The sequence below is a fragment of the Neophocaena asiaeorientalis genome, unplaced genomic scaffold, assembly GCF_003031525.2.
Source record: "Neophocaena asiaeorientalis asiaeorientalis breed wild unplaced genomic scaffold, Neophocaena_asiaeorientalis_V1.1 scaffold282, whole genome shotgun sequence".
NCBI classification, from domain to species: Eukaryota; Metazoa; Chordata; class Mammalia; order Artiodactyla; family Phocoenidae; genus Neophocaena; species Neophocaena asiaeorientalis.
In genome coordinates this window covers 1,088,017-1,105,307 of record NW_020172595.1, presented here as the reverse complement: position 1 = coordinate 1,105,307, position 17,291 = coordinate 1,088,017, and the positions used below count along the sequence as shown (strand labels likewise).

The following is a 17,291-nucleotide window of genomic DNA, read 5'->3' as shown; positions in this document are numbered from 1 at the left end:
ATATTTTTTCGGGGACAGGGGATGCTGTTGACAGGTTTCTTCCAGTACCTAAGACCAGGAGTTAGTGAGGATCACCTACTTACTGTGTGTCCAGCACTGCATTTTGGTAAGTGGAAAAGATTGGGAGTAAGCTGTGCTTTCTAAGGGCCAGGAGCCCTCTTCCCTCCCTCCACTGCCCTCAAGATCCTTTCCAATTTCACTGTCTCTGGCACTAGTGGGTTTTTTGACTGTATCAACTGCTCCTTCAGTCTGTAGGTCTTCCGGGCATCTGCCTTTGGCTTCAGGAGCATAGGGCAGGAGGTCTAGCCAGGTATATATTGCACATAACCATCTCCCCAACCTATCTGCATAGAGAGACCAGTCTTCTGTCCTGAAGATGTTTAGCAGTTTAAGATTCTCTGCTGCTCCACTAACCTCTCCAGTCTCTACCTAATATAATCGTGGGCTTGAGGAAGACTAAAAGGAAGCCAAAACTCATAAAGGAACCCCTGGCTTGGATTGCAGGGGATGGTGTGGGTTTGCAAATAGATGGGTCTGTGAGGCCGCAGGGTGTCGCCAGAGTAAGGACGGCACAGGAGCGCGCACGGCCCCAGGAACTACAGTTCCCAGGAGGCCTTGCGCGGACGCCCGGGAGCGGGGCTACCCTAGGGTGGGGCCTGTGGACTGCGGCGTGTGGGGAGCTATCGCGGCTCGGATGGCCGGGCAGGTGAAGGACCGCGAGGCCTTCCAGAGGCTCAGCTTCCTGTACCAGGTGAGTCCGCGTTGCGGCGCACGCACAGGGAGGCGGCCCAGTGCGGAGGGCCCCCACTGACGGCTCCTTCCCTCAGGCTGCCCACTGCGTCCTCGCGCAGGACCCCGAGAACCAGGCACTGGCGAGGTTTTACTGCCACACGGAGAGGACCATAGCGAAGAGGCTCGTATTGCGGCGGTGAGAGGGGTGCGGAGCCCGGCGGCGGGCTGGACGGGGGAAGGAGGGGAGAGGGAGAGCGGGCGCCCAGACCACCACCCACCTCCGCCCCCAGGGACCCTTCGGTGAAGAGGACCCTCTGTCGTGGCTGCTCTTCCCTCCTCATCCCGGGCCTGACCTGCACCCAGCGCCAGAGACGTGAGTGCTCCCTCCTGCCGAGGTGGGATGTTTGAGGAACACCTGTGGGCTGGGGGAGGGCACGGGCAATGATCCATTCCTCGATGTAGATGGGTGCCAGGTGTGGGATTTGGAGGCGTCGGCTTTCTCCAGCTCTGAGTTAACAGCTTAACTCCACTTGGACAAACTAGGTCTGGGCAGTAGAGAAATGATGTTGCCATGAGAAGCAACCTCGCCCGTGCATGATAATAGATGTTATTCGACATCATGGAGGACATGATTCCCATATTCATTCATTCATTCAACAATTATTTTTCTGAGATGTGTCAAGTATTGCTCTAGAGTCATTATTCTCATGAAATTATAGTCTGATGGGACAGACTAAGACAGAAACAATTAGAATAGCGTAGAAAAATGCTTTAATTAGGGAAGTAGAATACTAAGTTACTTAAACCAGTGATGGTGAGGTTCATTATAAGGGAAGGGAGTGGGAGATGGAAATCCTAGGCATTTGTGAGGCCTCAGACAAGAGAGCTTGTGGTGCTGTCAAGGAACTGAGAGCCCAGGAGGCTGGCTCTGAGGTGGGCAAGGGCAAGACAGGAGGCCGGAGAGGGAAACAGGGCAGATCTTGAAGAGTCTTGTTAAGGAGTTTGGACTTTATCTTAAAGGGTACCAAGAGGGACTTCCCTGGTGGTCTAGTGGTTAAGACTCCACGCTCCCAATGCAAGGAGCCCAGGTTCAATCCCTAGTCAGGGGCTAGATCCCGCATGCAGCAACGAAGATCCCGCACGACCCGCACGCTGCAACAAAGATCTCACGTGCTGCCACTAAGACCCGGCACAACCAAATAGATAAATAAAGGGTACCAAGAAAATGACAGACTTTATGCAGAGACCTGACACCATCAAATCGAGGTGGGGAGGGAGTAGAATCCCTACTGGAAAACAGTGGAGGCAAAACTGGGTGCAGGAGACCTTTTCTTTTCCTAAACCTGGGCACTCTCTTTTCCCCACATGCACCCCAGGCTGCAAGGCTCAGCGCTGGACTGTACAGACCTGCCTGACATGCCAGCGCAGCCAACGGTTCCTCAACGATCCTAGGCATCTGCTCTGGGGAGACCGGCCTGAGGCCCAGCTGGGGAGCCAGGCAGGTGAGAGGTGGTTGAGAAAATGGGGGGTACCCCAGGGGAGTAGGGACAGTGGGTAACATAGAGCTGCGGTGGACACATTGGTGGGTTCTGGGTTGGTGTGAAAGGTGCCACAGTCTTAAAAAACTAATTCTGCTCATCTACTCAGATCCCAAACCACCACAACCCCTGCCAAACACAACCCACCGCATTCCAGCCCACCTTCCTGAGGAGAAAGTACAGCCTCAGAGTTCCAATCGCCAGTGATGGATTCACCCCGTCTTCCAAATAAATTTTAATTCTCTTTAACTTTGCATGATTCTGTTCTGTATTTCAGCTCTTAACTCCATTTTCCTCTGTTTCTGTCTGTATTTCTCTGTCACCAGCTAACCTCTTTGTCCTTTTAGTCCTTTGTCATTATCATCCTCATACTCCCACCATTCAGGGAGATCCCAATTACCACTTGGCCCCATGAAGCAGCTCCCATTTCCAGGACCCTGCCTCCAGTGCCCCTCCACCCCGGCTTCCTCAGTGCAGTGCCATGATTGGAACGCAGGCTATGGGGTTGTCTGCGAGGCCCTGATCCTCCTTAAGGCAGTCCATTTTTAGGTAGCCCTGACTGTTGGCTAAAGGGCTGGACAGACAGACCACTGATGCCACTGATGCTGTTTTTAAAGGAGGGAAAAAAAGTTTGGGTGGGATTGGTGGAGGGAGGGTTTAGATTCTCCAGGCCCACTTCCTTTTGGGTCTTTTCCCAATCTCTGTGTTTTCTTCTATAAAATTCTAATAAGAGGGGGCTTCCTTGGTGGCGCAGTGGTTGAGAGTCCGCCTGCCGATGCAGGGGACACGGGTTTGTGCCCCAGTCCGGGAGGATCCCACATGCCGCGGAGCGGCTGGGCCCGTGAGCCATGTCCGCTGGGCCTGCGCGTCCGGAGGCTGTGCTCTGCAGTGGGAGAGGCCACAACAGTGAGAGGCCCGCGTACCAAAAAAAAAAAAAAAAAAAATTCTAATAAGAGAAGTTGTACAACCTGAACTAATAAAGTCAAAGGTACTAACAAACGGACACTGTCAGATAATTACACAAGTAAGTTCTGTAGGTAAACCTTCAAGGTTTTCTTGAGAATCAGTAAACAACCAAAATTGTTTTATTTGCTATCCCTGGACAATTTACTCGAAGTCAGAATTTCAGACTGACCTCTTTGCTAGGTGCCAGCTAATCAGTTTACCCCAAAAGTAGACAAACAAAATTCACTCTTCCCAGAATGCAGTTTCCTCTCTTCCCTTTCTCTTGTAAATCCTGGTTGCACTTATTCATTGCTGCATAAAAATCACTGCATAACGTTGTAGCTTAAAACAGCAATGATGTGTTATTTCCCCTGATTCTGTGGGCTAGACTGGTTGAGGGCCTGTCTGGGTGGTTCTTCTGTTCCGTATGGCATCAGCTGGAGTCACTCAGCTGCATTTAGCTGGAGGCTGGTACCTGGTCTGGAAGACTCAAGAAGCTTCATTTGCATGTATGCACCTCATTGCTTCTCCATGTGGCCTTGCTCTGTAACTGGCCTTGACGTCCTCACAGCATGGCTGTCTCTGGGTGGTTGGACTTCCTTACAAAGCTTCTGGCTTCCACAGAGAGTATTCCAAAAAGACAGGCTCCACGGTGCAAGTGCGTATCAAGCCTCTATCCTCGTCACGCTTGCTAATGTCACCTTGACCAGAGTAAGTCATGTGGCCAAGCCCACGTTCAGTGTGGAAGGGGCTACACTGGGGCGTGGATACTTGGAGGTTCATTGGTTCCTTGAGGACCACCAGTGTAGCAGTCTACCACATCCTTGTTTTGCCTTTGTCCCTGACTCATTCTCTTCACTGATTCCTTCACATGCCAGTACACTGTTTGCATGGAAAATACTTATCAGTGTGCAAGTAACTAAATGTTTCTAAGTTATTCTTTGACGTTTATTTCTGGAGATAGTACTCAACGGGTCAACTGTAGCAGCCAGCACAAACATGTAGCCTGAAGGTGCACCCCATGCAGGCCTGGACCCTTTGTGTCCTCAGCTCACCTTCCTTGATTCCCTCCTTGAGTGTCATTTCTGAGCTGGTTGGTTCTTATGCACTAAATCTGATTCTTGGCCAAGTTGTTTTGAGTGTGTTTATGATTGCACATGACTGAACATGTCCACAGTGGGATAGCACTGGGGTTCCTCTAACTAGAGATCATAGCCCTCTTCCTCCCCATCCCAAAACTCTGTCCTTTTTCATATTTACTTATTATGATAGAATAGTTGTCAGTATGTGCAAAAATGGATTTCCTATAACAAAGAGGAAATCAAAGCCCTATTATTCAATAGTTTTCTTTAATGTTTCTAAACAATTCAATAATTCAAAATCTGTGCTCTTTTAGGACCTGTTAGATAAAATTAAATAGAGGAGAGAGAAGAAACTTATGTCATCCCAACTGAATCAAAAAAACAAGGTCTGGGAATCCCCTGGCAGTCCAGTGGTTAGGACTCTGCACTTCCACTGCAGAGGGCTCGGGTTCCATCTCTGGTTGGGGAACTAAGATCTGGCAGGCCGCATGGTGTTGCCAAAAAAAAGGAAGCAAAAAAGATTTGAGGAAGGTAAGGGATCTAGTCATTGTTGGTTCAAAACCTCAGGAGCTTCCTAGGTAAAATCTGAAACCAGCCCCTGTACATGGAGAGCAAGGAGAGATCAAAGAAAGAGGCAGACCACTCCACATTGGTAGGTGGCAGGTTTAAAATAAGCAAGGAAACTTACATACGAAGCTTTGTCTTGGGCAGCAGCAAGACAAGTTAGACCTCCACACTCACCCAGCAGAATCTTAAAAAGTTTATATAGAGGCCTTAATAGGGTTCAGTCATGCCTTCAGTCCAGATGGTCTCAACAACACCTTGCTCTCTCAAAGCTATGCCCTTGGAACAGCTCCCACTGTGGGAACAGTGGGCAGAACTCACACTCCAAGGACAGGAGAGTGGGTGAGGAGCCCCTCATTGCCCGGGTCCAGTTCGAGGGTCAACCAGGAGTCATGTTTTCATGATTACCTCCTTCAACAGTCACGCAGATATCTGGGAGAAACTTCCAGGCAGAGGGAGCAGCTAGGGCAAGTGTCCTGAAGAGGGAGCCTGCGCAGAGTATTCATAGTGCGCAAGAGGCTGGTGTGAGTGAACAGAGAGAGCCAGGTGGAGAGTAGTAAATGTGGCCAGGAGATAATGGGAGGCCAAGGATCTCTAGGCCATCATAAGGAAATTGACTTGTTCATTGGGAGGCCATTGGAGGTTTTTAGCAAGAAATGACGTGATCTGGCTTAACATCTAAAAAGGATCACTCTGATCTAACAGTTGACTAGGAGAGCAAGATTGGAAGAAAGGAAAACAGGAAGCTGTTGTGGTCACCCATGTGAGAGGTGATACTGGCTTGGACCAGGGTCTTAACAGAGGGAGAGCAGTGTTCAGATTTTAGATCTAGTTTGAAGGTAGAACCCATAGATTTCCTGATGGACTAGCAGAGTCCACAAAACTAGCAATTCCACAAAACTAAAGTTTAAATGGTCTCGTGATATGTGATATAATATATTCAGAACAAGATATTGGTCTGTACTTTGAAAATATTCTCTGAAAAGGATATTTTATGAATTCCTATTTGATCCAAACGTACAGAGTCCAGTATATCTCCAGCCCTGATGTGTGTATTAGTTTCCTAGGGCTGCCATAACAAAGTGCCACAAAATGGGTGGCTTACAACAACAGAAGTTTATCCTCTCACAGTGCTGGAGGCTAGAAGTCAAGCCATCCACAGGACAGCGCTTTCTTCAAAGGCTCTGTAGAAGGAGTCCTCCTTGCTTGTTCCTAGCTTCTGATGTTTATCAGCAATCCTTGGTGATTCTTGGCTTGTAGATACGTCACTCCAGTCTCTGCCTCCAACATTGTATGGCATTCTCCCTGTTTGTCTCCATCTCTGTCCACGTTCCCCTCTTACAAGGACATCAGTCATTGGAGTAGGGACCACCCTAATCTAATATGTCATCTTAACTTGATTATATCTGCAAAGACCCTATTTCCAAATAAGGTCACATTCACATGTTCTAGGTGGACAAAAACTTGGTGGGGGACATTATTCATCTCAGTGCAGGGTAGAAGTTGGGTTTGGAATTCAATCTAATCATTCCCAGGGCTTCTGGAAAGTATACTGTATGTAGAATGGAGAGACATGCCATCACTTCTGTAACTCTCTATGAACTTTTCTCTCTGTAATGTTAATGCTATAAGGTTCTTAGCATATATCCTCTCATTATAAAGATAATCAAAGTACCTGATGCTGTCCATTGAGCCTTTTGAGGATCTGTTGTATAAATCAGGGGGAATATTTTCCGATTTCAAAGAAGAATGAGACAGAACAATAATTCACTATGTTAATGAACTAAAAGAGAAAAAAAATCATATAATTTCAGTAAATGTAGAAAAAGCATTTGACAGAATCTAACATTTATTCCTAATAAGATCTCTCAGCAAATGAGGAATAGATGAAAAGTTCCTCAACCTTAAAAGGACATCTATGAAAAAGCTACAACTAGCATCACATTTAATGGTGAAAAAATGAATGCATTCCCCCTAAAGTCAGGAAAAAAACAAGGTTGGCTACTGTCGCCTCTTCTACTCATCATTCAACTAGTGGCTCTAGCCAGTGCAACAAGGCAAGAAAAAGAAACAAAAGGCATCCAGATTGGAAAGGAAGGAGTAAAATTGTTTTAGTTTGCAGAAGACATGATCATCTATGCAGGAAGTCTTAAGACATCACTTGAAAACTCCTACAGGGACTTCCCTGGTGAGCCGGTGGTTAAGACTCTACACTTCCACTGCAGGGAGCGTGGGTTTGATCCCTTGTCCACGTGGGTTTGATCCCTGAACGCTGTGCAATGCAGCCAAAAAATAAATAAAAATAAAAAATAAAAAGCTCCTACACCTAATAAGTGAGTTTAGCAAGAGTGCAGGATATAAAAAAAAAATTGTATTTCTATATACTAGAAATTGTATTTCTATACACAATTAGAAATTAATATTAAAAACCAATACCATTTACAATAGCACCCAGATATTAAATACTTAGGGGTAAATATGCCAAAAATTATGAAAGGTCTATGTACTGAAAACTACAAAATATTGTTCCAAGACCCGAATAAATGGAGAGATATAGCCTGTTCATGAATTGGAAGACTCAATATTATTGAGATGTCAATTCTCCCAAAACATGTCTCCCTAGATTTAAAGCAATCTCAAGCCCTTTTTTTTTTTTACTCTGAAAGTCATATATTAATAGCCAAAACAACTCTGAAAAAGAATAACAAATTGGAATTAAACACTTGAGTTCAAGACTTATAAAGCAATAGTAGACAATATAGTCTTGGTGTAAAGATAGACAAATAGATCAATGGAGCAGAATAAAGTCCAGAAATAGATCAACACATATATGGATAACTTATTTTGGGCAAAGGCAAAAAGGCAATTCGGTAAAGAAATGACATTTCTTTACGACAAATGATGCTGAAACAATTGCTTATCCATATGCAAAAAAAGGTAACTTCAATCCAGTGGTCTCCTCAGCCCTCCTCTCACCCATCTCCTAGTCACTGCCTTTCTCTATCTTGCTGCCCCTCTTCTGTCTCAGGAGCCCCTTCACCCCCTGCCCCTTCCCTGCCCCATCAACCTTGGACCCCAGGAAGGAGCAAGGTATCAGCTCCTCCCTACCTCCATGAAGTATTTCTACAGAGTCTGAGGATGGAGCCTTGAGCACAGGGTGGAGCAGGGAGGGCTGGAGTATTGAAACCCAAAGACCACAGATCTTCAAGGGTTAAACCTGAAGATCAGCACCTTTCACCTTCCCTTCTAAGAGCTGCTTTCCTGGCCTATCATATCCAAGACCATCATATTCCCTGTGTGAGTCATTATCCTCCCACCTATGGGACTTGCCTTTATCTTCTTGCTGTTACCTTGATGCTTGTTATAGGGAAGAGAAAGAGTCCAGGTAGGAAAGAGAGCCCCCATTTCCTTATGGCTTCCCCACCCTAAGTGGCAGAATTGCCCCATTTTCTGCCCCTGTTACCGCTGGGCTAGAAATGACTACACCTAGATATGCAGCAGGCTGTGGGAAGGAGACTGGCTCTCAGGTGGGCAAGGCCTTAGCCTAGTTGAGCAACCACTGCCTTGGTGGCCAAAATCTGCAAGGAGCCAGGCTCGCTGGGACTGGGTACTTGGGGTAGGAGTTTTCTGCATTAGAAGCTTGATTGTCAGGTGGGCAGACTGAGAAAGTTTAGGCTAGAAGCAGAGCAGGGAGGCTGCTGCCTGTTGAACCATAGTCCCTGCATCCCAGGACTTTCTGGGGTCAGACTGCTGCTTCAGCAGAGCGGGCCACTTCGTGGTATTTACAGGTCACAGAGATCTGTTTGAAGCCAGATTTCCCCTGCTGTCGCCTTGAGGTCTGTGCTCAGTAGGTCTGGGGTGTACCTGAGAGGCACCCAGGATGCCTGGAGATCAGATTTCCATAATACAGTTCACCCTCCTATAAATTCTGTCCTTGGTTTTTATAAATTTTTATATGAAGTTAAATGTTAGCATAACAGATATGTGAATAAGTGAGAAAATTTGGTGAATGTGTGTACATAGATGCCTCGCAAGCTTAAGCATTAGGTGAGAGCGGCAGGTTAACTGTAGCCAGCACAGGTGAGGACAGAGGAACAGAGCTCAGGCCACCAGAATTGGGTGTCCTCCCTGTTTTAAAAGGTACCTGGGATTTTGCTTCTACCCTGGTGTGTATGGTGATGCCAACAGATCAGGAGATGATTACCATTGAAAAGATAGTTTTACTCTGGTTCCCAAGAAGTGAGGAGGGGGCGTTGCACATCACACTGAGCAGGGCCACAGGCAGAGCACTGAGGTCGGGGTCAGTTGCAGATAGAGAGCAAGCGGAACAGCAGGAAAGCCTGTATTGTGGTTTTTGTGGGAAGGAACTGGTGAGGCAGGGCAACAGCGGGCCGACCAGGTTTGGCATTGCTAGTTTGAATAATCTTAGCGAGCTCCAGGGTGTAGCCCTAGTTGTCTGAGGCCTGGTGCTGGGGCGGTTAGGGCCTAGGGTTAATGTCTCACAAGCTTAAGAGGGAATAAAGCAGGGGTGTGGGGGGGGGGGTTGTGCAGACTCCAGATTGGTTAGTTTGCATGTCAAAGGGTGAGCTCCTGGGAGAGCTGATTGCTATCTCTAAGAGTAGGCTAACCCCGGGAGGGGCAGTCTCTCCCTAATCTGCAAGGCCCAACAGGTCAAAAACTTCAGAAACTAGAAAATATGGTTAACATACTCACACCCAGAAGTTACAGGTCAGAGGCCTAGGGTCTCTGCTGCAGGATAGGCTTTGGGAGAGCAACTGACTAGTCCCAATGAAACAGGGAAGGGGGCAGGGCACAATCTTTAAAAGAGTGATAGAGCCCGAGGACATGACATAAACTGATTAGAACCAAATAGGTCCAAGATGGCAGACAAGTTGACTTCCAGTAGACCTTGAGCCTCAGTATATGCTCATTGTAACACATCAGCAAGCTAAATGACACACTCACAGGTACCATGGCAGTTCCAACGCTGACCATCAAAAGACCAAAAAAGTGGGTGGTGGCCCGATTTCTGGAAATCCCCACAACAGCTGGAATACTCCTCCCACTCATTCGCCTATGAAATTACCCACTCCTATAAAAACTGACAACCCCATACCCTGGTGCCACTCTTCACCTGAGATGGCCCAGACTCTGTCTGTGCAGTGTGTTTCTCTCTAAATCCACTTACCTATCACTTTATCTCTCACTGAATACTTTCTGCCATGAGACATCAAAACCTGAGCTTCATTAAGTCCTGAAACCAGGTGTTAATCTGAGATCAGGCCTTTTACCTGATCTCAGATAAAAGACCGTGGGGGCTTCCCTGGTGACACAGTGGTTAAGAATCCGCCTGCCAATGCAGGGGACGTGGGTTCGAGCCCTGGTCCGGGAAGATCCCACATGCCATGGAGCAACTAAGCCCATGCACCACAACTACTGAGCCCGCATGTGGCAACTACTGAAGCCCATGCACCTGGTGCCCGTGCTCCGCAACAAGAGAAGCCACCACAATGAGAAGTCGGCGCACCGCAACGAAGAGTAGCCCCCACTCGCCGCAACTAGAGAAAGTCCATGCACAGCAACAAAGACCCAACACAGCCAAAAATTTTAAAAACAAATAAATAAATTTACACAAAAAAAAAAAAGACCGTGGGTTTTGGTCAGGTTCAAGTTCCAATCTGGGTTTAGGCTGGGTTCGTGTCCCGGCACATGGGTTCAAGTCCCAATCTGGGGTGCACGGTTTCACCAACACTTCCCTTTCCCGTATTGCTTCCTGATCCTGCCCTAGTCTGGACTGAGATAGTTCTGGAAACTTCACTGGGGCCCAAGACTAGCAGCTCCTTAAGAGTATTCACCCTGGCATCTCACAGGATGTTTTCTCCTCATAAGGGGTAAAGACTGGGACTTTTTTTTCCTGAAACTGAGTAAGTAGGTAGGAGGGTCAGAGAAGGAGCCTTAGGATTGGGGAGACAGGAGTCCAGAGGAGGATTCTGTCCTCAGAATCTGTAGGCTGTGACCAGATTTATTTACAAGTTTCTGTTTGAACACCTGTTTTCAGTTCTTTGGGGTCTATACTTAGGAGTGGAATTGCTGGATCATATGGTAGTTCCGTTTTGGGGGGAACCACCAAACTCTCTTCCACAACTGCTGCACCATTTTACATTCCCACTAGCAATATACAAGCATTCTAATTTCTCTCCATTCTTGCACTTGTTATTTTGTTTGTTTATTATAGCCATCCTAGTGGGTGTGAAGTGCTATCTCCTTATGGTTTTGATTTGCATTTCCCTAAGACTAATGATGTTGAGCATCTTTTCCTATACTTGTTGACCATTTGTACATCTTTGGAAAAATATCTATTCAAGACCTTTGCCCCCCCCCTTTTTTTGTCACTCTGCACGGCTTGCAGGATCTGTCATAGCGCTGGTGGGTGTGTCATTTAGTCTGCTAATGTATTACAATGAGCGTATACTGAGGCTCAAGGTCTACTGGAAGTCAACTTGTCTGCCATCTTGGACCTAGTTGGTTCTAACCAGTTTTTGTCATGTCCTATGGCTATGTCATTCTTTTAAAGGTTGTGCCCTGCCCCCTTCCCTCCTGTTTCATTTCCACTTGTTTCTCCCAAGGCCTCTCACCTTCTGAGATGGCCCACACTCTGTCTGTGGAGTGTGTTTCTCTCTAAATGAATCCAGTTCTTATCTATCAGTTTGTCTCTCACTGAATTCTTTCTGCAATGAGACATCAAGGACCTGAGCTTCATTAAGTCCTGAGACCAGGTGTGTGATCTCAGTTAAAAGACCATGGGTTCAAGTCCCAGTCTGAGTTACACAGTTTCAGTTCCTCAATCCATCAGTGTTCTGGCCTCTTAAAACAATTGCTCATGTAATAAGCACTCAAGATTTTCTTGAAATTCTGCCTTGATTTTTGTTTGTCATTTCTTGCATCATTGCTGTTTTCCTGATGTGTTTCAGCACTTATCTTATTACATCTAGATTATTAAGCATGTGACTGATCCTTGAATTTCTGTCTCAGCTGCTGCATTTGGGTTCTGCCCTTTCTCTCTGTCTTATTACAAAAGGATTAGGAAGCATTCCCTGAACAAAAGAATTTTCCACCATCTCGGGGTTGAATATGAATTGCTATTAACATCTGAATTTATATTTAGAGAAGGTGGGTGTTGTACAACCAAGCCTCTTAAACTTGCAAGCTCTCCAAGGTCACCTAAACTACACTGTTGATCTTCCTCCAGTGTGCAGTTACCCTGGGGAGCCAATGATTTCATAACATCCATTCCAGAGATGTGTTTTTGATGAAGTGAATGATCCTGAAGTGTTTTGGGTTCTGATAAGTATATAGCCAAAGTGGATACTGACTCCAGGAATCCTGATCTCGTAACATTCTCCCACTAAAAATCACCGGGAGCTATCTATGATTTAGGCATTTAGAGGTTTTTTCCGTCAATTTCTGTCTTCCTCGGGGCTTCACAGCGTTGTTGAGTCTTCCGCTTGGCAGAGCCTGGCCAAAGCAGGACAGAGCTGCGGGCTGGGAGCGGCGGCTGGGACGGGCCCTGACCCAGGCGAGCAGGACGGAGGCCCGGGGTGCGCGGATCCGCCTGCGGCTGGCCGCGGGGCCAGCTCCGCGACACCAGATCGGTGTCTCTGCACGAGTTCCTGGAGTTTTGTACCCGCACAGTCCAGCATCGTGGCTGGCGGATAGAGGACGTTAAATAACCGTTGGTTGATTTAAGGAATGACCGACGCAGCGATGCGTCTGAGCTGCACAGCCGGGAAGCCGCAAACACTCCCGGGCCACTTCTGGGTCTGGCTCTCTTTTCCAGCTGCTGAGATTCTTCCTTTCCCTTTCCCTTTTCGACTTCGCTGGGAGGTCCTGCTCTGACTCCCACCTGAGAGCTTCCGCTGGTCTCTCCCTGTTGTCACGCTTCTCAGACACCGCTCCATCCCCGCCACACACACACACAGATATGGGACTTGTCTTGCGAGTTTCACGGTTCTCCCAGCTCAGATGTGTTCCCCAAGCTTGGACATGCCTTTTGCTTCCCAGAGGTGTAGGGAAGAAGCAATTCGACTTTGTCCTTTGAGCTTCTTGTTGTGTCTGGGAAGCGTGGGACGCTGTGGGTTAGTGAGAAACCAGAGGAGACTCAAGGGACAGAGTTCACGGTCCTTTTTTCCCTCATTGGAAATTTGCAATACCTCAATAGGAGGATTTTTCCTCAATATGAGGGGAAAAGTCAAATTGGAGAAAGAGCCGAGAGGAAGAAGAGAAGATGATGGGCTCCGGTGCTAGAAAATAGTTCACGAGAAACCTAATGCAGTCTAAAACCCGGAGGAAAAGTGGCTTTGCAGAAGTTCCTCTGCAGTTTCATTGGTCACAGATTGTCAGTTTCCCTCGCCCAGAGTCCGCTCCTTTGGCGCCACCTTGTGGCAGCTCCACCCGGCCTGAGTTGCGGCTCTTGTTCTCCGCTGATTGCGCGTCCCTGCCCTCACACAGGGCCCCTCAGCTACCCCAGCTCGTTCCAAGCACACAAATAGCGCTCAAACCTGATTTACCTAACAGTGCCCCAACCCAGGAGATCCATGTCCCTTTCGCCTCGGGACCTCTGACAGTGCGGGCTTCTACTCTAGCAGAACCAGAGACCGCTGCCCTGGTCTGTTCTGCCTTCCCTTCCACCCTTTGTGGCTGCTCCATCTCAGGCATTTGCCCTTGGCTGGGATACCAGTCGCAGTGCGTGGCCACTGGCCTAGCTGAGATCGTCATTATCTGTCCCTGAGATTTCTGCCAAGTTTTCCTAACACACTTCTTTTCTTCCAGTCTTACTGTCCTCCAAAGACTCTGCCAGCCACCAGAGAGATATTTGTAGAGCAAAATGTCATTTGATCCTTCCCCTACTTAAAAATCTTCAGTGGCCCTCACAATCATTTCTAGAAAACATAGCCCCAAATTGCATATAGTCTTGAATACATATAAAACAAAAGCTATCAATATGTAGTATACATCTGTAAAGCATTTTAATTGCAGAAAATGTATGCCAAAGTCACAGTAAATAACATTGCACTACAAATAGGATGTCAATAATTTGCTTCCCTTTAATCATTTTACTTACAAATTACTACTGGCCTTAGGCTGACTAATGGCCCCTAATCACATCCTAATGCCTGAAAACTGTGAATATTGCCTTAGATGGCAAAAGGGACTTTGCAGATATGATGAAACTGAAGATCTTGAAAAAGGGAGGTTATCCTGAATTTGCAGGGTGGGCCCAGATGTAATCACAACCGTCCTTATCAGAGAAGGAAGGAGGAGTCAGAGTCAGAAGAGAAGGTGATGTGATGATGGAAGCAGAGATTGAAGTGATGTACTTTTAACGGTGGAGGAAGGAGCTACAAACCAAGCAACACAGGCAGACTCTAGAAGCTGGAAAGTGTAAGAGAATGAGTTTTTCCTTAGAGCCTCCAGCAGGAACAAGCCCAGCTGACACTCTGACTTTAGTCCACTGAAACTAATTTTAGACTTCTGACCTCAAGACCTGTAAGAGAATAAAAATTTTTGCCCCTCAGATGAGCCCCTAAGACTTGGAGGATCCGACACAACTTTTCCAATTCAAATATATGGTTCTGATCTGGCTAGAACAATGGTCTTTCAGGATCATTCTTGAGTCATACTAGGGAAAATCAAGAAAACCATGAGTTACCTTGACACATCATAGCTACCAAAAATATTTACTGAATTTATGGGGACTTCCCTGGTGGTCCAGTGGTTAAGACTCTGCGCTTCCACCACAGGGGGCGCGGGCTGGATCCCTGGTCAGGAAACTAAGATCCCACATGCCACACAGTGTGGCCAAAAAGAAAAAAAAAAAGAAAAAAAGTGTTTGCTGAATTTAAATGGCTCTCTTAAATACATCACTGGTTTACATCAGCTTGCAGAAACTTTGCTTGTCCACCAGGGGCCAGCCCACCCTCCTGCACTTGCCATTATTAACCAATGTGCAGAATTGTATCCTACCAAATCAGCAGCCCCACTTCTAGCACGTCTGCAGAAGAGAACCCAGGGAATGTATGTCCCAGAATCCCCATAGCTCAAGTTCAAGTTTTCCAGTGGGAGAGACTTGCATGAGATATGGGGCCCAGAAGGGGGAGATCTCGCTATCCATCAGGCACATGAGTGAGCAGGCACGTGTGAAATTCTCAGCAGCTACTGTACTAGGTTTGACACCCACCTGCTTTGCCTTGCAGACTGAGACACAGGATGGGAGTTTTCTCACAGGTTTTAGAGAATTACAGCAATCTCCCGGAAAGCTTGTGAGAACCACCCACCAGTTCTTTGAGCTGAGGTCTCCAGCATTTGCTTCCCTAACTTTCCAACTTCAGCTCCTCAGAATTTTGGTGGTGACTGGTATTATTTTCCTATATCTGCCATAGCAAATTACCACAAACTTAGTGGCTTAAAACAACATGAGGCCTTTCTCACCTTCTGAGATGGCCCACACTCTGTGGAGTGTGTTTCTCTCTAAATAAATCCACTTCTTACCTATCACTTTGTCTCTCACTGAATTCTTTCTGCGATCAGACATCAAGAACCTGAGCTTCGGGGCTTCCCTGGTGGCACAGTGGTTAGGAATCTGCCTGCCAGTGCAGGGGACACGAGTTCGAGCCCTGGTCCGGGAAGACCCCACATGCCGTGAGCAACTAAGCCCGTGCACCACAGCTACTGAGCCTGCACTCTAGAGCCCGCGAGCCACAACTACTGAGCTCGTGAGCTATAGCTACTGAAGCCCGCGCGCCTAGAGCTCGTGCTCCACAACAAGAGAAGCCACTGCAGTGAGAAGCCCGCGCACCACAATGAAGAGTAGCCCCCACTCGCTGCAACTGGAGAAAGCCCGCGGGCAGCAATGAAGACCCAAATAATAAACAAATAAAATAAATAAAACTTAAAAACAAAAAAACCAACATGAATTTGTTATTTTACAGTTCTGGATGTCAAAGTCTGAAATAGGTTTCACGAGGCTAAAATCAAGATGTCGGCGGTCGGCGAGGCTGTGTTCCTTCTGCAGCCTCTAGGGGAGATAATCTGTTTCCTTGCTTTCTCCAGTCTCCAGAGGCTGCCTGCATTACTCAGCTTGTGGCCCCTTCCTCTGTCTTCTGAGTCAACAATCAAATCACTGTGACCTCTGACTCTGTCGTCGAATCTCATTCTCTAACTCTGACTCTCCTGCCTTCCTTTTTCACTTGTAAAGAACCCTGTGTTACATTGGACCTGCCTGTATAGTCCAGGATAATACTCCCATCTCAAGAGCCAAAAAGTCCCTTTTGTCGTATCAGGTGACATTTTCACATGTTCCAGGGATTAAGACATGGGCTTCTTTAGGAGACCATTGTCACGCCTACCACATGACTTCACTGATGTTTGCTCCCCAGATTTTCAACTGTGGTAGAAACTGTTATTCCTGTGTTAATTTTTTTATTCCTGGAATACCAGAGTAGGGCTGTTTTTCTGAAAAAGCCTACACTGATACAAGAAGAGCTGAAAAATTGTGCTCCTATTATCCCAAAGTCTCCAAATGGTGCTGATTTCTTAATATGCAATAGGTATAAATTAGGCAATGATCTTGCTGGGGCAATGGAAGGAGGAAAAAAAGGAATCATCAGAAAGCCCCTGTCCCTTGTCCATGGTGTCTGGTCCTCTTGGGCTCTGGGCTGCAATTTTCCTGTCACATTGACCCCAGCCGATTCCTGACTGAAAGGGCTTTTAACATGATTTGTGTTCAGTTCTTGGATTTGTCATCTTCTCTCTGTCCTCTCATGTATCTTCATGTTTGTGTTTTTCTTCTCTTCCACTGTAGTCCTGCCTCGATTCTTATCATTGTACTCTTCCTGGCTTGCACAAAAGTAAGCCAATTCTCCAAGAAGAAATTCCAGACACCTCTTCGTTATTTGTTAGTTACTGTTTTTATTTGGCTGCAGAGTTTATGGGGCAAGCTCTCAAGTTTCTTAACTTTCTATTTTACAAAATTGACTATAGGGCTTCCCTGGTGGCACAGTGGTTAAGAATCCACCTGCCAATGCAGCGGACACGAGTTCAAGCCCTAGTCGGGGAAGATCCCACATGCCGCGGAGCAACTGAGCCCAAGCGCCACAACTACTGAGCCTGCGCTCTAGAGCCCGTGCTCCACAACAAGAAAAGCCTGCGTACTGTAACAAAGAGTAGCACCTGGCTCGCCACAGCTAGAGAAAGCCTGCGTGCAGCAACGAAGACCCAATGCAGCCAAAAGTAAATAAATAAAATTAATTATTTTTTAAAAATTGACTATAAAAATAATGCATACTCACACAGGAAATGAACCAATCAAATTTGTATAAATATATTTTTAAATCTCTTCCATCACTAAACCCACACCCACTTTACTGAGGTA

At 46.8% G+C, this 17,291-nt stretch overlaps 1 protein-coding gene across 2 annotated transcripts; it reads left to right on the top strand.

The window, feature by feature from the left end:
• The first annotated feature begins 510 nt into the window (after positions 1-510).
• On the top strand, positions 511-16,948 carry RPP21 (ribonuclease P subunit p21). Of its 2 annotated transcripts, none has more exons than XM_024738589.1 (5): positions 511-751; positions 828-928; positions 1,023-1,105; positions 2,109-2,234; positions 16,901-16,948. In XM_024738589.1, the coding sequence occupies exons 1-5, from the start codon at positions 695-697 to the stop codon at positions 16,924-16,926; spliced, it is 393 nt and encodes a 130-aa protein (XP_024594357.1). In that variant the 5' UTR covers positions 511-694; the 3' UTR covers positions 16,927-16,948. The 2 variants fall into 2 exon arrangements, with proteins under 2 accessions (XP_024594357.1, XP_024594356.1); XM_024738588.1 differs by lacking the exon at positions 16,901-16,948 and adding an exon at positions 2,380-2,524 and having other exon boundaries at positions 515-751.
• The last annotated feature ends 343 nt before the right edge of the window (positions 16,949-17,291 follow it).